Below are 22,369 nucleotides of genomic sequence, written 5' to 3' on the forward strand. Positions count from 1 at the left end.
CCTCCATCCCAGTGGGGTCAGGGCTGCTCTCCCTCCATCCCCCTCCATCTCGCTGGGGTCAGGGCTGGTCTCCCTTCACTCCCTTTTCATCCCATTGGAACTAGAGCTGCTCTCCCCCCATCCCATTGGGGTCAGGGATGCTCTGGTTTCCCGGGATAGGGGAGGTGGCAGAGCTGGGGCTGGCAGAGGGCACCGCTGCCGTGAGTGTCACACACAGCTGGGAACAGCTGGATGGTCCCCCAGAGGCTGAGGGACCCAGGGTGCTGCTCCGTCCTGTCCGATGGAGGAAAACGACTGAACACCGCCGGGCAATTAGCACGGGGCAATTAATTAACACCGGGAAACGGGCACGGGACAATTAATTAACACCGGGCAATGGGCACGAGGTAATTAATTAACATCGGGCATTGGGCACTGGGACAATTAATTAACACCAGGCAATGAGCACTGGACAAAGGGCACTGGGCCACGAACAAGAGGCGACGGGCACCAAGCGATGACCCTCACGGAATCACCACCGCCTAATTAACCCCGCCTAATTAACTCTGCGCCACGCTCCCATGCGGCCCCTTTAAGTCCAGGTCCCGCCCGATCTGAGTGGCAGCCGCACCAACCAATGAGCGGCGAGCTGCTCCGCCGCGCTGCCCAATAGGCTGCGAGCAGGGGGGCGGTGCCGGCGCGGCGGAGCCCCGGCGCGGTGAGTGCGCGGCGCATGCGCGGTGCGGGGGGGGGGCGGGGGGTCCCGGAGCCCGCCCGCGACCCCCGGAGCCGCCGCTGCCCCCCCCGAGCTCCGGCGCGGCCCCCCCGGGCTCACCGGGGCTCCCCGATCCTTCCCGCACCCTCCCGGCACCATCCCGTCCTTCCCGCATCCTCCCGATGCCGCTCGCAGCCCCCCGCCCGCCCCTTCCCGCAGCCCCCCGACTCCTCCTGCATCCCGCCCATCCTTGGGGCAACCCCCCGAGCCTTGCTGCGCCCCCCGAGCCTTGCTGGAAGCGCCTCCAAACCGTGCCCGCATTGCAGAGCCCCGAATCTTCATTGCAGCCTCCTTAAAGCGCCCCAAACCTTTATTGAACCCCCAAACCCATTCCCTCCCTGCACCCTGCAGCCCCCCAAACCCTTCCTTTACTGCAGCCCCCCAAACCTTTGCTACAGCCCCCCAAACCCTTCCTGCACTCTGCAGCCCCCCAAGCCCTCCTCTTTCTGCACCCCCCAAATCTTCCCTTTACTGCACCCCCCCAAACCTTTATTGAACCCCCCCAACCCATTCCCTTCCTGCACCCTGCAGCCCCCCAAACCCTCACTGAGGGCCCCCAAACCCTCCCTTAATTGCATCCAATAGCCCCCCCCAAATCCTCTCCTGTAGCCCCCCAAACGCTTCATTTGCTGCAGCCCCCAAATCCTCATTGCAGCCCCCCTACCCATTTGCTTCCTGCACCCTGTAGCCCCCCCAAACCCTTCTTTGTGGCCCCCCCAACCCTTCCTTAATTGCACCCTGTAGCCCCCCCAAACCCTTCCTTTACTGCAGCCCCCAAATCCACATTGCAGCCCCCCCAAACCCTTCCTTGCAGCCTCCCAAACCCTCCCTTAATTGCACCCAATAGCACCCCCAAATCCTCTCCTGTAGCCCCCCCCAAACCCTCCCTTAACTGCACCCTGTAGCCCCCCCAAATCCTCTCTTGTAACCCCCCAAAACCCTTCCTTTACTGCAGCCCCCAAACCTTCATTGCAGCTCCCCCAAATCCTCTCCTGCAGCCCCCCAAACTCTCCCTTAATTGCACCCTGTAGCCCCCCCAAATATTTCCTTGTAGCCCCCCAAACCCTCCCTTAACTGCACCCTGTATCCCCCCAAATCCTCTCCCGCAGCCCCCCCCAAATATTTCCTCATAGCCCCCCAAACCCTTCCTTCGCTGCAGCCCCCAAATCCTCATTGCAGCCCCCCAAACCCTTCCTTGTAGCCCACCAAACTCTCCCTTAATTGCACCCTGTAACCCCCCCCAAATATTTCCTCATAGCCCCCCAATTCTTTCCTTTGCTGCAGCCCCCAAATCCTCATTGCAGCCCCCCCAAACCCCCGGCCCTGGTGCGCCCCCAGCCCCCCGTGCACGCTGCAGCCCAGCTCGCCCCCGTGCCCCCCCCAGCTCGCCCTGCAGCCCCTCCCCCCCTGGGACCCCCGGGACCCCCCCAGCTCCAGCTCCAGCTCCAGCCCCCCCGGCACCCCCCAGCCCAGCGAGCTCTTCTACCCCAGCGCGGGCATCGCCCAGTCCAGCCGCCCGTACCCTCCCAGTGCCGCCCAGTCCGGCCAGACCTTCCCCACCAGTATCCTCCAGTCCAGCCATCCCATTCCTCCCAGTACGCCCCAGTCTGGGCTCCCCTTTTCCCGCTACCTCTTCCAGTCCAGCCAACCCTTCCCTCCCAGTATATTCCAATCTAGCCAGCCTTTCCCTCCCAGTTTCCTCCAATCCAGCCAACCCTTCCCTCCCAGTATATTCCAGTCCAGCCAGCCTTTCCCTCCCAGTAACCACCAGTCCAGCCAGCCTTTCCCTCCCAGTATCTTCCAGTCCAGCCAGCCTTTCCCTCCCAGTTTCCTCCAGTCCAGCCAGCCTTTCCCTCCCAGTATCTTCCAGTCCAGCCAGCCTTTCCCTCCCAGTTTCCTCCAGTCCAGCCAGCCTTTCCCTCCCAGTATATTCCAGTCCAGCCAGCCTTTCCCTCCCAGTATATTCCAGCCCGGCCAGCCTTTCCCTCCCAGTAACCACCAGTCCAGCTACCCCTTTCCCCCCAGTATCCTCCAGTCCGGCCACCCCTTTCCCCCCAGCATCCTCCAGTCCAGCCAGCCCTTCACGTCCTTCCTCTTCCCGTGCATCCTGCAGTCCAGCCAGCCCTTCTCGTACCGCAGCCCCCCGCGGCTCCCCAAATCCTGCCAGCTCTTCCCGTGCCCCCCGGCCCAGCCCAGCCAGCCCTTCCCGAGCCGCGCCCCCCCGGGGATCCCCCAGTCCGGCCAGCCCCTGTCCTACCGCAGCCCCCCGCGCCTGCCCCCCAAAGCCCTCCCCGCTTACCCCCAGTCCAGCCGCCCCCTCCCCATTTACGCCCCCCTGCCCATCCCCCAGTCCAGCCGACCCTTCCCCCCCTCCCCCCAATCTCCGGAGCCCCTCTCGGTGTCCCCCCTGGGCCTGCACCTCTGGGGGGTCCCCTCGCCCCCCCAGGAGCCCGCCCCGCCCTGAGCGGCCCCGCCCCGCCCGCAGGGACCCCCGCCCCGATGGGGGACGCGCCGGTGCCGGAGCTGGAGGCGGTGCTGGATGGAGGCGCCTGGGATGTGGGGGAGACGCTCGGGGGGACCCCCGCGCCCGTCCGCCTGGGCAGGAACGTGTGCTACGTGGTGCTGGCCGTGCTCTTCAACCAGGAGGTGAGGCAGCCCCGCTCCCAGTGCTCCCAGTCCATTCCCCCAGTGCCCCCAGTGCAGCCAGGCCATCCTCCCAGTGCCCCCAGTTCAGCCAGGACATCCCCCAGTGCTCCCAGTGCAGCCAGGACATCCCTCCCAGTGCTCCCAGTGCCCCCAGTCCATTCCCCCAGTGCTCCCAGTGCAGCCAGGACATCCTCCCAGTGCAGCCAGAACATTCCCCCAGTGCCCCCCAATGCTCCCAGTGCCCCCCAGGCCATCCCCCCAGTGCCCACAGTGCAGCCAGAATGTCTCCCAGTGCCCCCCAGTCCAGCCTGGCCATTCCTCAGTGCCCCCAGTCCATTCCCCCAGTGCCCCCAGTCTATTCTCCCAGACAGTCTATTCTCCCAGTGCCCCCCAGTGCCCCCAGGCCATCCCCCAGTGCCCCCCAGTGCAGCCAGAACATCCCCCCAGTGCAACCAGGACATTCCCAAGTTCCCCCAGGCCATCCCCCAGTGCAGCCAGGTTATTCCTTCAGTACCCCCACTTCAGCCAGGCCATTCCCCAGTGCCCCCCAGTGCGGCCAGGCCATCCCCCAGTACCTCCAGTCCAGAACCCCCTTTCCCCCCAGTTGCCCCAGTCCAGCCAGTCTTTGTCCCCAGTATCTCAGTCCAGCACTCCTTTCCCCCCAGTAGCCACAGTGCAGCCCCCCGTGCCCCCTGTACCCCCATTCCAGCTCCCCTTTCCCCCCAGTAGCCCCAGTAGAGCCATCCTGTGCCCCCAGTACCCTGGTGCAGCCCCCTTTCCCCCTGTACCCCATTCCAGCCCCCAGTACCCCCCAGTACCCCCATTCCCCCCATACCCCCATTCAATCCCCCCTTTCTCCAGTACCCCATTCCAGCTCCCCCTACCATATTCCAGCCCCCTGTACCCTATTCCATCCCCCATTCCATGCCCTGTACCCCATTCCAGCCCCAGCACCCCACTCCATCCCGCTGTCCCTCCCCAGGGCTCGCTGCTGCTGGTGCAGGAGGCCAAGCCCGAGTGCCGGGGGCTCTGGTACCTGCCCAGGGGCTCAGTACCCCCACTCCAGCCCCCCAGCCCTCCCAGTACCCCCACTCCAGCCCCCAGTACCCCCATTCCAGCCCCCCAATCTCCCCATATCCCCATTCCAGCCCCCTTTCCCCCCAGTACCCCATTCCACCCCTCCCTTTCCCCTCGTAATCCATTCTAGCCCCGATTCCATCCGCCTTTCCCCTCTCCCTCTCCCCAGGGCTCGCTGCTGCTGGTGCAGGAGGCCAAGCCCGAGTGCCGCGGGCTCTGGTACCTGCCCAGGGGCTCAGTACCCCAATTCCATCCCCAGTACCCCCATTCTAGCCCCGATTCCATCCCCCTTTCCCCTGTCCCTCCCCAGGGCTCGCTGCTGCTGGTGCAGGAGGCCAAGCCCGAGTGCCGCGGGCTCTGGTACCTGCCCAGGGGCCCAGTACCCCCACTCCAGCCCCCCAGTACCCCCATTCCATCCTCCCAATCCCCCCAGTACCCCCAGTGCAGCCTCCCATAACCCATTCCAGCCCCACTTTCCCCTCATACCCCACTCCATCCCGCTGTCCCTCCCCAGGGCTCGCTGCTGCTGGTGCAGGAGGCCAAGCCCGAGTGCCGCGGGCTCTGGTACCTGCCCAGGGGCTCAGTACCCCAATTCCATCCCCAGTACCCCATTCCATCCCCCTTTCCCCTGTCCCTCCCCAGGGCTCGCTGCTGCTGGTGCAGGAGGCCAAGCCCGAGTGCCGCGGGCTCTGGTACCTGCCCGCGGGCCGGGTGGAGCGGGGCGAGCCCATCGTGGCCGCGCTGCGCAGGGAGGTGCGGGAGGAGTCGGGGCTGCTCTGCGAGCCCGAGACGCTGCTGGCGCTGGAGGAGCGCGGCCCCGCCTGGATCCGCTTCTCCTTCCTGGCACGGGCCACAGGTGTGTGCTGGCACGGGGGGCACGGGGGGAGCGTCACCAGCTGGCTCCGTGGTGGGTATCAGTGTCCCCAGCTGGCTCCAGGGTGGAAAGTGGCATCCCCATGGTGGGTGTTCCTGTCCCCTGTCAGTTCCATGGTGGGTATCTGTGTCCCCTGCCAGCCCTGTGATGTTTATTCCTGTCCCCTGCCAACCCCATGGTGGCTATCAGTGTCCCCCATGGTGTATATCTGTGTCCCCTGCCAGTCCCGTGATGGGAAGTGGCGCCCCCATGATGCGTGTCCCTGTCCCCATGATGGCAAGTGGCACCTCTGTGATGGGTATTCCTGTCCCCTGCCACTCCCATGATGGGTGTCCCTGTTCCCTGGCACCCCCATGATGGGTGTCCCTGTCCCCTGCCAGCTCCATGATGGCAAGTGGCACCCCTGTGATGGGTATCCCTGTCCCCTGACAGTCTCATGGTGGGTATCCCTGGCCCCTGCCAACCCCATGATGGGTATCAGTGTCCCCTGCCAGCCTCATGATGGCAAGTGACACCCCCATTATGTTTATCCCTGTCTCCTGGCACCCCCATGATGGGTATCTGTGTCCTCTGCCAGCCCTATGGTGGGTATCCCTGTCCCCTGCCGGTCTCATGATAGGTGTCCCTGTCCCCTGGCACCCCCTAAATGGGTATCCATGTCCCCTGCCAGCCCCTTGGTGGATATGAGTGTCCCTTGCCAGCCCCATGATGGAAAGTGGCACCTCCATGATGGGAATTCCTGTCCCCTGCCAACCCCATGGTGGGTATCCCTGTCCCCTGCCAGCCCTGTGATGGGTATCAGTGTCCCCTGCTAGTCCCGTGATAGGAAGTGCCATCCCCATGATGTTTATCTCTGTCCCCTGCCAGTGTCATGATGGCAAGTGGCACCCCCATGATGGGTATCTGTGTCCTCTGCCAGCCCCATGATGGGAATTCCTGTCCCTTGCCAGCCCCAGGGTGGCAATCAGTGTCCCCTGCCAGCCCCATGATGGGTGTCCCTGTCCCCTGCCAGCCCCATGATGGCAAGTGGCACCCCTGTGATGGGCATCAGTGTCCCCTGGCACCCCCATGGTGGGTATCAGTGTCCCCACCCCTCCTGTGCCCAGGGATCAGTGTCCCCTGCCACCTTTGTGCCAGGCCACCGCTGTCCCTTGCCACCACCCCCTAACCGCCACACAGGGCTCAATGTCCCCTCTGAGGCCACCTAGGGGGTCTCAATGTCCCACCAGTGTCCCCTCTGGGGCCACCTTGGGGGTCTCAGAGCCACACCAGTGTCCCCTCTGAGCCATGGAAATGGGGAGTGGGTTTGGGGGTGTTTTGGGGGAAAATAGGGAGTGGGGTTTTGGGGTGTTTGGGGGAAATGGGGAGTGAGGTGTTTGGGGGAAAATAGGGGAAATTGGGAATAGGTTTGGGGGAAAATGCAGAGTGGGGTTTTGGGGTGTTTAGGGGAAATGGGGAGTGGGGTTTGGAAGTGTTTAGGGGAAAATAGAGAGTGGGGTTTGGGGATGTTTGGGGGAAAATGCAGAATGGGGTTTTAGGGGTGCTTCGGGGAAATAGGGAGTGGGGTTTGGGGGTGTTTGGGGGAAAATAGGGAGTGGGCTTGGGGGAAAATGCAGAGTGGGGTGTTTGGGGGAAAATAGGGGAAATAGGGAGTAGGTTTGGGAGTGTTTGGGGGAAAATTGGGAGTGGGTTTGGGGGAAATGGGGAGTGAGTTTGGGGGGAAATGCAGAATGGAGTTTTGGGTGTTTGGGGGAAATGGGGAGTGGGGGGTTTTGGGGGGAAAATAGGGAGTGGGTTTGGGGGTGTTTGGGGGAAAATGGGGAGTGGGTTTGGGGCAAAATACAGAGTGGGGTGTTGGGGTGTTTAGGGGAAATGGGGAGTGGGGTTTTGGGGGTGTTTGGGGGAAAATAGGGAATGGGGTTTGGGGGAAAAATAGGGAGTGGGTTTGGGGGTGTTTGAGGGAAAATAGGGAGTGGGTTTGGGGGTGTTTGGGGGAAATGGGGAGTGGGTTTGGCAGAAAACGGAGTGGGTTTGGGGGTGTTTAGGGGAATTAGGGAGTGGGGTTTGGGGGTGTTTGGGGGAAAACAGGGAGTGCATTTGGAGGTGTTTAGGGGTGTTTAGGGGAAATGGGGAGTGGGTTTGCAGGTGTTTGGCAGAAAACAGGGAGTGGGTTTGGGGCTGTTCGATACCCTCGCGGGTCTCGGTGTCCCCCCAGCCCCTTCCCGCTGTCCCCCATTCCGTGCCCCCCCCCCCGTGCCCTCAGGTGGGACCCTGAAGACCCTGCAGGACGCTGACTCCGAGTCCCTCCAAGCCACCTGGTGGCGCGGGGACCCGCGCTCGCTGCCGCTGCGCTCCGCGGACATCCTGCCCGTGCTGGAGCTCGCCGCCCGCTACCGCCGCAGCCCCGCGCATCCCCCGACGCTGCCGCGGGAGCTGCCCTGCTCCCCGCTCTGCCTGCGCCTCCTGCTGCCCTTCTCCAACGCCTCGGGCGAGCTGTGGCTGCTGCTGGCCGCCGCTGCCACCCCGCAGCTGCCCGTGGTGGCGTGCGGGACATCGCCGGCCGAGCTGCGAGCGGGGCTGCGGCCGCCGCTGCTGCGGCTGCTGCGGGAGCGCCTGGGCTGGGAGGCGCGGCCCGCGGCTCTGGGGCTGCTGGGGCTGCAGCACAGCCCCGGCGACGCTGGGGACACCGATGGCATCTGCTTCAACGTGCTGCTGAGCGTGGAGACGGGGGGACAGCGGGAGCGGCCGCCCGAGCCCCGAGACCCCGCGCTGCGCTGGTGGCCGGTGCGGGAGGAGCTGCGGGGCCGCGTCCTGCAGAGGATCCGGGCAGCCGTGCCCGTGCGGAGTTAGGGATGGAGAGATGGGAATTGGGGTTGGGGGGCTCGGAGGGGGCAAAGGGGGGGCCCGGGGATGTGCTGGATGGGGGTGCTGGGAGCAGAAATAAAATAAAATAAACCTGGCTGCTGCTGCTGCTGATTCTGTGTCCGGGCTGTGGTGGGGAGCAGGGTTTGGGGGGGAATGGGGATAGGGTTTGGGGTTTTTTTGGGAAAATGGGGAGTGGGTTTGGGGGAAAATGCAGAATGGGGTTTGGGGGGTTTGGGAGAAAATGGGGAGTGGGTTTGGCGGTGTTTGGGGGAAATGGGGAATGGGTTTAAGGGAAAATACGGGAGTGGGTTTGCGGGTGTTTGGGGAAAATGAAGAGTGGGGTTTTAGGGGTGTTTGGGGGGAAATGGGGAGTGGGTTTGGGGGTATTTGAGACCCTCGGGGGTCTCAGTGTCCCCCCCAGCCCGTTCCAACTGTGGCCGGTGCGGGAGGAGCTGCGGGGCTGCGTCCTGCAGAGGATCCGGGCAGCCGTGCCCGTGCGGAGTTAGGGATGGAGAGATGGGAATTGGGGTTGGGGGGCTCGGAGGGGGCAAAGGGGGGGCCCAGGGATGTGCTGGATGGGGGTGCTGGGAGCAGAAATAAAATAAAATAAACCTGGCTGCTGCTGCTGCTGATTCTGTGTCCGGGCTGTGGTGGGGAGCGGGGTTTGGGGGGGAATGGGGATAGGGTTTGGGGTTTTTTTGGGAAAATGGGGAGTGGGTTTGGGGGAAAATGCAGAATGGGGTTTGGGGGGTTTGGGAGAAAATGGGGAGTGGGTTTGGCGGTGTTTGGGGGAAATGGGGAATGGGTTTAAGGGAAAATACGGGAGTGGGTTTGGGAGTGTTTGGGGGAAAATAGGGAGTGGGGTTTTAGGGATGTTTGGGGGAAAATAGTGGGTGGGATTTTGGGGTGTTTGGGGGAAATGAAGAGTGGGGTTTGGGGGTGTTTGGGGGAAATGGGGAGTGGGCTTGGGGGAAATGGAGAATGGAATTTTGGGGTGTTTGGGAAGGCACACAGGCGTTGGTGCTGAGTCACAGCTTTATTGGAGCAGAGTCCCATCACCCTGGGGAGGGGCTTTGCGGGGTCTGGGGGGAACAGTCCCCCACCAGAGCACACACACGTGTCGCACACACACACGCAGACATGTCACACATGTCACACTCCCCCTGCCACAGCGCCAGGGCAGGGGACATGTCACACATGTCACACTCCCCCTGCCACAGCGCCAGAGCAGGGGACACTAGAGTCCTTGCAGCTGAGCTGGGGGGGGGGCTCTGTCCCACACCCCCCCTTCATTATTGCCTAAAAATTCCCTGCTGGAGCCTTGTGGGGAGCAGCAACCACCACCCAGGAGGAGCCACAGCAGCCACTGCCCCGCGCCCAGCACGGGGACGTGGCCACACCTCGGGGCTGGCCACGGTGACCGCGAAGGACTCATCCTCCTCCTCATCCTCATCCTCCTGCCAGGTCCTTCCCGCAGAGCCACGGCCACTCCTGGCTCCTGTAGGGCCACCGGGACGTGGGCAGGGCCACCACAAGAGGGACAGCTCGGCGAGGGGCTCAGGGTGGCCCCTCGGGTGGCCCCTTGACCAGGGCGATGGCCGCCAGCTCCTTGCAGAACTCCTCCAGCACCACCACGGCCTTGAGCAGCACGGTGTGATCCATCCTGCAGGGACACCGGTGACTGAGGGGCTCTGTGGGGCCAGACCTCTCCCCAAAAGGGTGTTTTGGGGGCACTCACTGCTCGCCTGGCACCAGCCCCAGGAGCTGCCGGCGCACCAGGAGCAGCTTGGCCCTGGCGTGGGGCACGCGCTGCAGCCGCTGCATCAGCTCCCCGATCACCTGCGGAGGGAGCAGAGCATCACCCGCTGCGAGAGCCTGCCTGAAATGTCCCTCATGTCCTCACCGGCGTCATTGGGGAGTGCTGCAGACATTTTTTTTCATTAAAAAATCTTTCCTTAAGGTTTTTTCTTCCTGAGAAGCTGGGAGGCCTCAGGAACACAATGTAAGCAATGGTTATCTGCTGCTGTGGGATGCAACAGGTGCATCTGGGATTGGCCCATCTTGGATGTTTCTAATTAATGGCCAATCCCAGCCCAGTTAGCTTGGACTCTCTGTATTAGACACAAACCTTTATTATTCATTCCTTTCTATTCTTAGCTTAGCCAGCCTTCTGAGATGAAACTTTTCCTTCTATTCTTTTTAGTATAGTGTTAATGTAATATATCTCTACGTTTGGTAGCTATATCCCCCTCTTTCTCTCTCTCTTTTCTCTCTCTTTCTCTCGCCCTTAATCCCTCTATCACATTTTGCTGTGACCACTCAATAAAGCTGCATTTGTTTTGATTATCACCGCAAACCCCCTTGTACCGTGTTGGGTTTCTGCACCCTGAGATCAATCCAGGAACCATCACAAATCCTGTTTGTAAGGACGGATTGTGACACCCTCTCTCTCTCTTTTTTTCTCTCTCTTTCTCTACCTTTTTCTCCCTCTTAATCTCTCTATTGCATTTTGCTGTGATCACTTAATAAAATTGCATTTGTTTTGATTATCACCGCAAACCCCCCTGTGCTGTGTTGGCTCTTTTTGCACCCTAAGATCGCCCCATGAACCATCACAAACCCCATTTGTAAGGACGGATTGTGACACTCTCTCTCTTTTTTTCTCTCTCTCTTCCTCCATCTTTCTCCCCCTTAATCCCTCTATCTCATTTTGCTGTGGTCACTCAATAAAGCTGCATTTGTTTGGATTATTACAGCAAACGCCCTTGTACTGTGTGGGTTTTTTGCACCCTGAGATCCCCCCACAAACCATCACGAACACCAGAGAGTGTCCCCGTGTCCCCATGCCCCCGAGGGTGACATCATTACCCTGACAAGGACGGAGAAGAGCGAGCGGCAGCCGGGGGCCAGGCTCAGGTAGGGGTCCAGCAGGTACTCGTGCAGGTGGGGGTGGGGGAAGGCGGCCAGCTGGGACAGCACCGAGGTCACCTGCAGGTTCAGGCTGTAGGGCTGGGATGGGGGGGGACACTCAGGACCTTGGGTGACCCCCCAGCATCCCCTCATCCCCACCAAGGTGATGCTTTTGGGCACTTTGTCCGTGATGGGGGTCCTGGGGGGCACAGGGGGGTGTAGAGCTGGGATGGGGGGGACACTCAGGACCTTGAGTGACCCCCACATCCCCTCATTCTGAGCCCATCCCCACCAAAGTGATGCTTTTGGGCACTTTGTCCCCATTATGGGGGTCCTGGGGGACACAGGGCTGGGATGGGGGGACACTCAGCACCTTGGGTGACCTCCCAGCATCCCCTCACCCCCACCAAGGTGATACTTTTGGGCACTTTGTCCCCTGGGGGGGCACAGGGGGATGTAGGGCTGGGATGGAGGGGACACTCAGGACTTTGGGTGACCCCCCAACATCCCCTCATCCCCACCAAGCTGATGCTTTTGGCCACTTTGTCCCCATGATGGGGGGGGTCCTGGGGGGCACAGGGGGGTGTAGGGCTGACCCCCCCACATCCCCTCATTCTGAGCCCATCCCCACCAAGCTGACGCTTTTGGCCATTTTATCCATTATGGGAGCCATGGGGGGCACAGGGGGGTGTAGGACTGGGATGGGGGGGACACTCAGGACCTTGGGTGACCCCCCAGCATCCCCTCATCCCCATCAAGGTGATGCTTTTGGCCACTTTGTCCCCATGATGGGGGTCGTGGGGGGCACAGGGCTGGGATGGGGGGGATGCTCAGGACCTTGGGTGATGTCTCCACATCCCCTCATTCTGAGCCTGTCCCCATCAAGGTGATGCTTTTGGGCACTTTGGCCATGATGGGGATCCTGGGAGGCACAGTGGGGTGTAGAGCTGGGATGGGGGGGATGCTCAGGACGTTGGGTGACCCCCCAACATCCCGTTGGTCTGAGCCCGTCCCCACCAAGCTGATGCTTTTGGGCACTTTGTCCCATTATGGGGGTCCTGGGGGACACAGGGCTGGGATGGGGGGGACACTCAGCACCTTGGGTGACCCCCCAGCATCCCCTCACCCCCACCAAGATGATGCTTTTGGGCATTTTGTCCCCTGGGGGGGGCATAGGAGGGTGTAGGACTGGGATGGGGGGGGGACACTCAGGACTTTGGGTGAGCCCCCAACATCCCCTCATCCCCACCAAACTGATGCTTTTGGCCACTTTGTCCCCATGATGGGGGTCCTGGGGGCTCAGGGGGCACCCAGGTGTACCCCAGTACCTGATCCAGGATCCGACTCATCCTGTCAAACAGCACCTTGAGGAAATGTCCCTCGTAAAACGCCACACCGGGGTGACAGCAGTGACACGAGTCCAGGGGCCGGGGGCACGAGGGCCACCCCCACGGGGCAGCGCTGGCACGGCACGCCTGCACCTGCCCAGGGGTGACAGCAGGTGAGAGCCAGGGTGGGGACAGCCAGCAGCAGGATGGGGACACCCTGGGCACCCAGCATGGCACCCACCATGGCACCCACCATGGCCAGGGCATCGTGCACGTAGGTGTCATATCCGCCCTCCTCCATGCACGACGAGGTCTTGGCCTCCTCAGGGACCAGGCACAGGAAGCTGGAAGAGAGGATGGGTGTTGGGGGAGATGGAACAGGAAAGACTTATCAATATGATTGTCTGGCAAAGTATTTTGAGAATATGGAAACTATAAGTGAGATTGAAATGAAAGCAAGCTTTGAGATCCCTCAGTTACTGAACAACTGGAAAACAATGGTGTGGCCACTGAAGGTGATCCCCTTTTGATGGAACAACACCCTCTGCTTGCAGACAGCTCCAAGGCTCAGAGCAGACCCTGCCAGCTTGGCAGAAGGGCCCAAAGAGGAGTTTTTAGGGTTTAAAATGTAACACAGGATGGCAATGTAATGATTCTTATAGGCTGTATGGAAATGCTGTAGGATTTGTATCTTGTACTAGATTGGTTAGTAAGAATTAGAATATTCAACACAGAAGAAGATTTATGGTATTGGAACAGGGACTTCACTCTCTTACCCTTTTACTCTCTTCCCCTCTCATCCTCTCTCCCCCTCTCTTCTCTCAGGCCTGCTCTGAGCTGTGGCAGCTCCCAGCAGGGCCCTGCACCCAGGCCCTTTGCAATAACCCCAAATTCCATGACCAGAAGAAGATTTATTGAATTGGAATGGGAACTTTTCTCTCTCATTGTGTTTACCACTCTCTTTACCTCTCTTTCTCTCTCTCAGGCCTGCTCCGAGCTGTGGCTGGCAGCTTCAAACAAGGTCCCTGCACCCAGGCCCTTTGCAATAACCCCCAAATTCCACATCCAGAAGATTTATTGTATTGTAACAGGAACCTTGGCCTCTGATCCTCTCTTTTACTCCCTCATTCTCTCTTTACCACGCTCTTGTCTTCTCTCTCTTTACCTCTCTCTCCCTCTTTGGGGCCTGCTCTGAGCTGTGGCTGCAGCTCCAAACAAGGCCCCTGCACCCAGGCCCTTTGCAATAAACCCCAAATTCCACGTCCAGAAGAAGATTTATTGTACTGTAACAGGAACCCTGCTCTCTCATCCTCTTTACCACTTTCTTTACCTCTCTTTCTCTCTCTCAGGCCCGCTCTGAGCTGTGCCTGGCAGCTCCCAGCTGGGCCCTTTGCAATAAACCCCAAATTCCACCACCTTGCTTCAGAGATCTCTCATCTCCCTCCATCCCCACCATCCTACCCCCTCAACACTCCTACAGATGGGGAGGGGGATGCAGCCCCCCATTGCAGCCCAGCCCCTCCAAACCCTTACCTGCTCACCACCTCACTCACTCGCCCCTTCCCCGACGGGGTCGATGCTGGTGAAGGACTTTTTGTCACCCCAAAGCTGTCTGGGAATCCATCGGTGAAATAGGGATCCTCCTCCAGCTCCCTGTGTGGGGTCAGCATTAGGGGGGTGGGCAGTGGGTGGGGGGCACCCCCCTGACCCTGCCCAGCCCCCCTTGCTCACAGCCCGTCCTCCTCGGGGTCCGTCTCGGGGGGCCCGCGCTCCTCGGCGCCGCGCTGCAGGTACGCCCGGGCCTCCAGGTTCCTCAGCACCAGGTTGTGAGCCACGTGCTCGTGGGGCTTCCTCAGCAGCTCCTCGAAGAGCCTCAGGCTGGCCAGGCTGATCTGGGGTGGCAGTGCCAGCGTCAGAGCCCTGCAGGCTGGCCTGGGCATGGCCAGCATGGTCAGAGCCCTGGCAGGCTGATCTGGGCATGGCCAGAAGGGTCAGAACCCTGGCAAGCTGATCTGGGCACGGCCAGCATGGTCAGACGCACGCAGGCTGATCTGGGCACAACCAGCATGGTCAGACCCCTGCAGGCTGATCTGGGGTGGCAGTGCCAGGGTCAGACCCCTGCAGGCTGATCTGGGCATGGCCAGCAGGGTCAGACCCCTGGCAGGCTGATCTGGGCATTGCCAGCATGGTCAGACCCCTGGCATTGCACACCCCTGCCCAGCCCAGGTGGGCTCACCTCGTCGCTCAGGTGGTCGCAGCGCTCGATGAGCTGCGCCCTCAGGGCATGGGGGGCGTCCCCGGGGGTCTCGGGGTGCCGGTGGGGCCCCAGCAGGAACAGGACCAGGCGGTGGAGCAGGGCGGGAGAGCGGAGCTGCCTCACCGTGCCCGTCAGCACGGCCGTGGCGCCCAGCACGGCCAGCTCCGACCTGTGGGGTGGCAGGGGGGGTTGACAGAGAAAGAGGGAACCCCCTTATTCCTAGCTGTGAGGGGACTCTGAGGAGCAGAAAGCCTCAGCTGGGGTCAGGGTGGATGTCCAGGGAAAAGGGGGAACCCCCCACTCCTGAGGGGGTCCTGAGGGGCAGAACACCCAGATGGGGTCAGGGAAAGGGGAACCCCCCACTCGTGGCTCTGAGGGGGTCCTGACCCAGCTGAGGTTGGGGTGTTTGGTCAGGGAAAAGGGGGAACCTCCCCATTCCCAGCTCCAAGGGGGTCCTGAGGAGCAGAATCCCCCAGCTGGGATTGGGGTGGTTGTCCAGGGAAAAAGGGAATCCCCCCTTCCTGGTTTTGAGGGGGTCCTGAGGAGCAGAACATCCCAGTTTGGGTTGGGGTGTTTGTCCAGGGAAAAGGGGGAACCCCCTGCTCCTAGAACCCCTGAGCTGGGGTCAGGGTGGATGTCCAGGGAAAAAAGGGGAACCCCCCACTCCTGAGGGGGTCCTGAGGGGCAGAACACCCCAGCTGGGGTCAGGGAAAGGGGAACCCCCCACTCGTGGCTCTGAGGGGGTCCTGGGGTCACTCACATCTGCAGGAGCTGCGGCTGCAGGGTGCCCTGCAAGAACTTCTCCTCCACGGCCTGGCTGATGGCATCGGCCACGAGCTGGGGGGAAGAGAAAGGGGCTGAGAGTGGGGACCCCCCAGGACAAACCACAGCCTTAAATTGCACCCCAGGAGGTGTAGGTTGGATTAGGAAGAATTTCTCCACAGGAAGGGTGTGGGAATGGGGCTGCCCGGGAAGTGGTGGTGTCACCATCCCCATCCCTGGAGGTGGCACTCAGTGACAAGGATCAGACCCCAATTAACCCCCAGATTAATGAACCCCGTGCTTCTCACCGGGTGGGCACCCATCACCAGCTCATCCAGGAAATCCAGCCAGCCCAGGAACTCTGCCAGGCTCTCCTTGCCCGGGAACCCCCCGTCCCCAGCGCCGTCCCCCTGCGACCTGCATGGCACAGACAACGCGCGGCTGTGACACCGCCTGGCTGGCACCTGGCACCCCCAGCCTGGCACCCCCTCACCTCCAGCTGGCCCTGTCCATGCCGAGGACATCAGCAGGGTCGGTGCCAGCGGGCACGGTGCTGTAGAGGTCGCAGAGGTGCCCCACGAGCAGCTGGCAGAGGGCAGTGCCCCGCACCAGGCAGGTGGCAGCCGCCTCCTGGGACAGCCCCGCCAGCAGCAGCACGTTCTCCCGAGCCTTCAGCGCCACCCGGCTCTTCTGCGAGGAAGAGGAGGAGGGCACGGGGGTGGCCACAGGCCTGGCAGTGCCCTCTGCCCCCGAGGTGCCACCCCTGAGGCCGTACCTTGCTCCTGCACAGTGCCACCAGGCAGGTGACGAGGTTGCTGTCCCTGCGTGCCGGGGAGGGCTGGGCAGGAGGGGAGGTGGCATCGGTGCCCGAGGGATGATCCAAATGCTCTGCCCTGGGCGTGGAGCTGGCAGTGGTGCCCAGGGGGTGCTCCAAATGCACTGCCCTGGGCATGGAGCTGGCATTGGTGCCCGAGGGATGCTCCAAATGTTCAGAGCTGGCAGTGGTGCCCAAGGGATGCTCCAAATTCTCTGCCCTGGGCATGGAGCTGGCAGAGGTGCCCAGAGGGTGCTCCAAATGCTCTTTCCTGGGGGTAGAAATGGCAGCAGTGCCCGAGGGATGCTCCAAATCCTCCTTTCTGGGGGTGGAGCTGGCAGAGGTGCCCGAGGGATGCTCCAAACCCTCTGTCCTGGGGCTCTCCGGGGCTCTCCTCCCGTTCAGGACGCTCTTTCCCTGGAGAGGAAGAGGAGCAGCAAAGCATTGCAGCCACCACCTTCCTCCTCCTCTTCCTCACCCTGAGGAGCTTTATGGCCGGGAGGAGGCTGCAAAGGGGGTCCAAAACCCCAACTGGGGGAGCCCAAACCCCACAGGTGACCCCACAGTGTCCCACCTGCAGGATGTGGGGCAGCAGGCTGAGGGCCCAAACCCCATTGGGGACCCCACACCGTCCCACCTGCAGGATGTGGGGCAGCAGGCTGGGATCCTGCTGGAGCCCAAACCCCGCAGGTGACCCCACACCATCCCACCTGCAGGATGTGGGGCAGCAGGCTGGGATCCTGGAGCCCAAACCCCACAGTGTCCCACCTGCAGGATGTGGGGCAGCAGGCTGGGATCCTGCTGGAGCCCAAACCCCACAGTGTCCCACCTGCAGGATGTGGGGCAGCAGGCTGGGATCCTGCTGGAGCCCAAATCCCACAGTGTCCCACCTGCAGGATGTGGGGCAGCAGGCTGGGATCCTGCTGGAGCCCAAACCCCACAGTGTCCCACCTGCAGGATGTGGGGCAGCAGGCTGGGGTCCTGCTGGATCTTGGAGCAGAGCACGGCGGTGAACTGCACCTCCTCCCTCTCAGTGCCGGAGCCCAGGCGGTCCCCGCTGAGCTGGAGCAGCTTCTGGGGAGCAGGGAGGGGATGAGGGGGTGCTGGCGGTGTCACCGTGGGTGTCACCCCTCGGGGACAGGTGGCAGCTCACCTGCACGGGCCGGTGCACGTTGAGGTAGTGCAGGAGCGGGTGCTGCAGCTGCCCCAGCAGGCGGCTGAAGAAGAGCAGGACCTGCTGCCTCATGCCGGGGGGGTACTGGGACAGGGACAGGGGACAGCCATCAGCCACATCCCTGGTGTCCCCCTAAATCACCCCAAACTATCCCCCAGATCCCTTTAAATGTGGCATTCACGTTCTCCGGAAAAATCCCTTCACCCAGGGTTTTTCTCCTGGGAAGCTGAGAAGCCTCAGAGAAAAAGGAAAACACTTCTGATCTCATTTGCTTCTCCTCTGTCTTGCTCATGTGGAATGAGTTTGGAGATTGTTCACCCACAGGTAATTGTTTCATTGGGTTCTGCTGTGAGTTATTTTGTGTTTGTTTTATGTGCTTATCTTCTTTGTTATTTTGACTCATTAGCCAATCAAGGCCAAGCTGTTTCGGGACTCTGGAAAGAGTCTGGCACACAGATATTTTAAAAATAAAAATAAATAAAAATAAGCATAAACAATAAAAAGAGTCAGGCACGCAGATATTTTTAAAATAAATTAAAATAAACTAAAAATAAACTAAAATAAAACTAAAACTAAAAATAAACTCAAATAAAAATAAAAACAAAAAATTAAAAATAAAAATAAAATTAAAAACATCTGCTACTTGGCTTTGCAGGATGAAGTGCCAGGCGTGGAAAAAAAGGAAATATTGGCCAAATACTTAACAAATATAACTGCTCTGCTGTCCTTTTCCTGCTATTAATAGCAACAAGGCCCCTAGAAATTGATTTTTATTCAAACAGAGGTGGAAACACACCAGTCCTTTCGCACCCAGGAGGATTTGGGGTTTTGGGGTGCTGGGAAATAATCCCCCAAATGTTTTTATTTTTTAAATGTCTGTTTTAATTTTAATTTTAATTTTTAAACTATCTGTGTGCCAGATAAAAACCCTTCCTGTGCAAGCAGGGATGTGCTGAGGTGCAAGCTCCCAGAAAGGATGCCAGTGGGGAACTTGAGACCTCCAAGACCCTCCCAAAAAAAGCCAAATTTTCCCTCACAAAAACCCAATTTTCCCCCAAAAGGCCGATTTTTGGGCCTTTTCCCCCAAAAAGGCCAATTATCCCCCTAACAAAAAAGCCAATTTTCCCCCAAAAAATCCCCAAGCCTTGTGACCACCTCCCACTTCACAAACTCCAATTCTCTATAAAAATGCTCCAAAATTCAAATTATTGAGGGGCAGCAGGTAAAGCAGCTGGGCAAGGCCGCGGGTTCGGCCTCTCCCGAGGATTTTCCCGATTCCCGGGCTCACCTCTGCCTTTCCCAGCGTTCCCAGAGTTTCCAGCAGTTTGTGCTGCAGCAGGAACTCGAGGCACGGCCCCGTGTCCCCCGGCGGGCGCTGCCGCTCCTCGTGCACCAGGATGTCCAACATCTGCCGCAGGCGCCACGGGATGTCCGTCTGTCGCGCTGGGACGCTCTCGTCTGCGGGGTTTGGGGGTCAGGGATTTGGGGATTTGGGAATTCAGGAGTTCAGGGATCGGGGATTTGGGGGTCGAGGATTTGCAGATCAGGGGTTCAGGGATTGGGGGATTTGGGGGTCCAACATCTGCCCCAGGTGCCACGGGATGTCCGTCTGTCGCGCCGGGATGCTCTCGTCTGCGGGGTTTGGGGATTTGGGATTGGGGGATTCAGGGGTTCAGGGGTTTGGGGATTTGGGGATTCAGGGATTCGGGGATCCAGGGATTCATGGATTCAGGGATTGAGGGATCAGGGATTTGGGGACTGGGGATTCAGGGATACCACGATTCAGAGATCAGGGATTCAAGGATCCAGGGATCCGAGGGTTCAGGGATTCCGGGATTTGGGGATCAGAGATTCAGGGGTTCAGTGATTCGGGGATTTGGGGATTCAGAGATCAGGGGTTCAGGGATCTGGGACTGGGGGATACCACGGGATGTCCGTCTGTCGCGCTGGGACGCTCTCGTCTGCGGGGATTGGGGATTTGGGATCGGGGATCAGAGATGGGGGATTTGGGAATTCAGGGGTTCAGGGATCTGGGGATCAGGGATATGGCGATCAGGGGTTCAGGTATCTGGGACTGGGAGGATTTGGGGGTCCAACATCTGCCGCAGGCGCCACAGGATGTCCGTCTGTCGTGCTGGGACACTCTCGTCTGCGGGGTTTGGGGATTTGGGATTGGGGATTCGGGGGATTGGGGGTTTGGGGATTTGGGATCAGAGGTTTGGGATTTGCGGATCGGGGGTTTGGGGATTCAGAGATCAGGTATCTGGGATTGGGGGATTTGGGGGTCCAACATCTGCTGCAGACGCCACGGGATGTCCGTCTGTCGTGCTGTGACGCTCTCGTCTGCGGGGATTGGGGATTTGGGATCGGGCATCAGAGATTGGGGATTTGGGAATTCAGGGGTTCAGGGATCTGGGGATTTGTTAATTCAGGGGGTCAGGGATCTGGGATTTGAGATTGGGGGATTTGGGGGTCCAACATCTGCCACAGGCGCCACAAGATGTCCGTCTGTTGCGCCGGGACGCTCTCGTCTGCGGGGTTTGGGGATCAGGGATTTGGGGGTCGAGGATTTGGATATCAGGGGATCAGGGATTTGGGGATTCGGGGATCAGGGGTTCAGGGTTCGGGGTTCAGGGATCCAGGGATCTGGGATTAGGGGATTGGGGGATTTGGGGGTCCAACATCTGCCGCAGGCGCCACGGGATGTCCGTCTGTCGCGCCGGGACGCTCTCGTCTGTGGGGTTTGGGGATCAGGGATTTGGGGATTGGGGGGTTCAGGGATCAGGGGTTTGGGGATTCAGGGACCAGAGCTTTGGGATTTGGGGATCAGGGATCCAGGTACCCAGGGATTCCGGGATCAGGGATTCAGGGGTCTGGGAATTCAGGAATTCAATGATCCAGGGAGTCGGGGGTTTGGGGATTCAGGAATTTGGGGATGCGGGGATATCGGGATTCAGAGATCAGGGATTCAGGGATGCAGGGACTTGGAGATTCATGGATTCAGAGATTCAGGGATCCAGGGACTCAAGGGTTGTGTGTTCCCCTGTTCACAGGGGGGCTGTAGCGGGGCGCCCCTGAGGTGCCAGCCGTGCCAGCAGGGTTCTGCCAGGGCTTCTTCCCGATCCGTGCCATCCCTAAACCCTGCTCCTCCGGAGCGGGAACAACGCTAGATGGCAATGTGAGGATGGAGCAGCCGCTTCCGCTCCGGCCTAGGACGCTGCCGGACATCCCGCTCCTCCCGCCGCCCGTTCCGTTCCCCCGGTGGGCACCGGAGCCCCCTGGGCAGAGCGGGCACCGGGATCCGCCGGGAAATGGGGCCGGAGCGCTCCCGGGGTTACCGGAGGGACGAGTCCCAGCCTGTCCCGGGAGTGTCCCAGCCTGTCCCGGAGTGTCCCTGTCCCGGGAGTGTCCCCGGCCACCCCAGACCCTCCATGCCGACCCCACCGCGCTGCCCGGGGGGCTCAGGGGGGCTGGGCAGGGAGAGACCCCCGTGTGGGTAAATCCTGCCGGGATTTGGGAAGGGGGTCCCGTCCCCGTCCCCACGTGCCAGGGCAGCCACAGCGCACCCGGGTCCTGTGCCAGGGCACGGGATCCCATGGCAGGGGACAGGGATTTGTGCCAGGACACGGGGTCCTGTCCCGGGACATGTCCCCTGCCCCAGTATCATTCCTAGGCCGGGGACCCCGTTTAGGACACAGGGACTCTCTCCAAATACACGCGGTCCCTTCCCAGGATGTGGGATCGTGTCCCAGGGAATGGGGTCCCCTATTAGAGCACAGAGACCTTATTCCCGTTTTTAGGACACCCTATTTTAGGACACAAAGACCTCTCCTAGGACACGACAACTCTGCTCCCACACCACAAGGACTTTATTGGCCCCTGAGACCCCATCCCGGGCAAAAAGGACCTGATCCCGGGAAACACGGAGCCCATCCCGGGACAAAAGCACCCCAAGCCCGGAGCACCGGGACTCGCACCCCACTCACCTGTGGCCTCCAGGTAGTAGCCGGTGATACCCGTCCAGTGCTCGGTGAAGGCTTCCAGCAGGTCCACGCTGGGCTCCCGCTGCTCACAATGGGATCGGGGTCAGGGGGGCCCCGGAACCCCCCATTCCCGTTCCCGGTCCCGTTCCTGCCGCGTCCCCCCGGCCCCGCTCACCGTCTCCACCGCCTGCTGCAGCAGCGCTCCCAGCCGGCTGAGCATGACTGGGACCCCCGGCCCGGCCCCGGCCCCGGCCCCGTTCCGGCCCCGCCGCTCCCGCCCCGCCCGCTCCCGCCCGCCCCCGCCCGCCCGGTCCCGCCCCCGGCGGCTCCGCTGCCGCTCCCGGCGGGATGGGCCGGGCTGGCGGCGGGAAGGGCGGGGGACGGAGGGGTTGGGAAGGTGGCGCTGCCCTGAAACTGCTCCGCGGGCGGGTCTGGGTGGGGATGGACCCGGGGCAACGGGGTGGGAACAAACCCCACTCACACTGGGGTAGGGCATCAATCCACGCTGGATAGACCCCACAAATCCCTTCACCAGGATCAGGATACCCGCCACAAACCCCTTCACTGGGATTGGGATTGATCCCACAAACCCTTTCACCAGGATCAGGATACCCCCCACAAACTCCTTCCTTGGGGCTGGGACTGACCCCACAAACTCCTTCACTGGGGTTGGGATTGACCCCACAAACTCCTTCACCAGGATGGGGATGGACGCACAAACCTGGGTGGGAACAAACCCCACTCATACTGGGGTGATCAACCCACGCTGGATGGACCCCACAAACCCCTTCACCGGGATCAGGATACCCCCAAAGCCCACTTCACTGGGATGGGGATGGACCCCACAAACCCCTTTGAGCAGGATCAGGATACCTCCTACAAGCTCCTTCCCTGGGATCAGGATTGACTCCACAAACCCTTTCAC

At 61.0% G+C, this 22,369-nt stretch overlaps 3 protein-coding genes across 4 annotated transcripts in view; 2 read left to right on the top strand and 1 right to left on the bottom strand.

Moving 5' to 3' along the window:
* PBDC1 (polysaccharide biosynthesis domain containing 1) overlaps positions 1–22,369 on the top strand; it is a 94,515-nt gene that overhangs the window by 19,901 nt on the left and 52,245 nt on the right. The window lies entirely within an intron of this gene.
* On the top strand, positions 3,109–8,211 carry NUDT18 (nudix hydrolase 18). The gene is made up of 3 exons (XM_054294650.1): positions 3,109–3,400; positions 5,120–5,333; positions 7,615–8,211. Exons 1-3 carry the CDS (start codon positions 3,254–3,256, stop codon positions 8,199–8,201), a joined length of 948 nt encoding a protein of 315 aa, XP_054150625.1. The 5' UTR covers positions 3,109–3,253; the 3' UTR covers positions 8,202–8,211.
* On the bottom strand, positions 9,721–21,665 carry FHIP2B (FHF complex subunit HOOK interacting protein 2B). 2 transcript variants are annotated; one of them, XM_054294634.1, is made up of 17 exons: positions 21,620–21,665; positions 21,448–21,526; positions 18,750–18,919; positions 17,441–17,545; positions 17,239–17,361; positions 16,249–16,704; positions 15,967–16,163; positions 15,782–15,890; positions 15,472–15,548; positions 14,691–14,880; positions 14,186–14,346; positions 13,988–14,107; positions 12,708–12,798; positions 12,455–12,607; positions 11,085–11,225; positions 9,955–10,055; positions 9,721–9,879 (listed from the first exon to the last, which is right to left on the bottom strand). In XM_054294634.1, the coding sequence occupies exons 1-17, from the start codon at positions 21,662–21,664 to the stop codon at positions 9,774–9,776; spliced, it is 2,424 nt and encodes an 807-aa protein (XP_054150609.1). In that variant the 5' UTR covers position 21,665; the 3' UTR covers positions 9,721–9,773. The 2 variants fall into 2 exon arrangements, with proteins under 2 accessions (XP_054150609.1, XP_054150608.1); XM_054294633.1 differs by lacking the exons at positions 21,448–21,526; positions 21,620–21,665 and having other exon boundaries at positions 17,239–17,358.

Source organism: Melozone crissalis, unplaced genomic scaffold, assembly GCF_028551555.1.
Source record: "Melozone crissalis strain CALT ecotype California unplaced genomic scaffold, PUWL_Pcris_2 ptg000295l_1, whole genome shotgun sequence".
NCBI classification, from domain to species: Eukaryota; Metazoa; Chordata; class Aves; order Passeriformes; family Passerellidae; genus Melozone; species Melozone crissalis.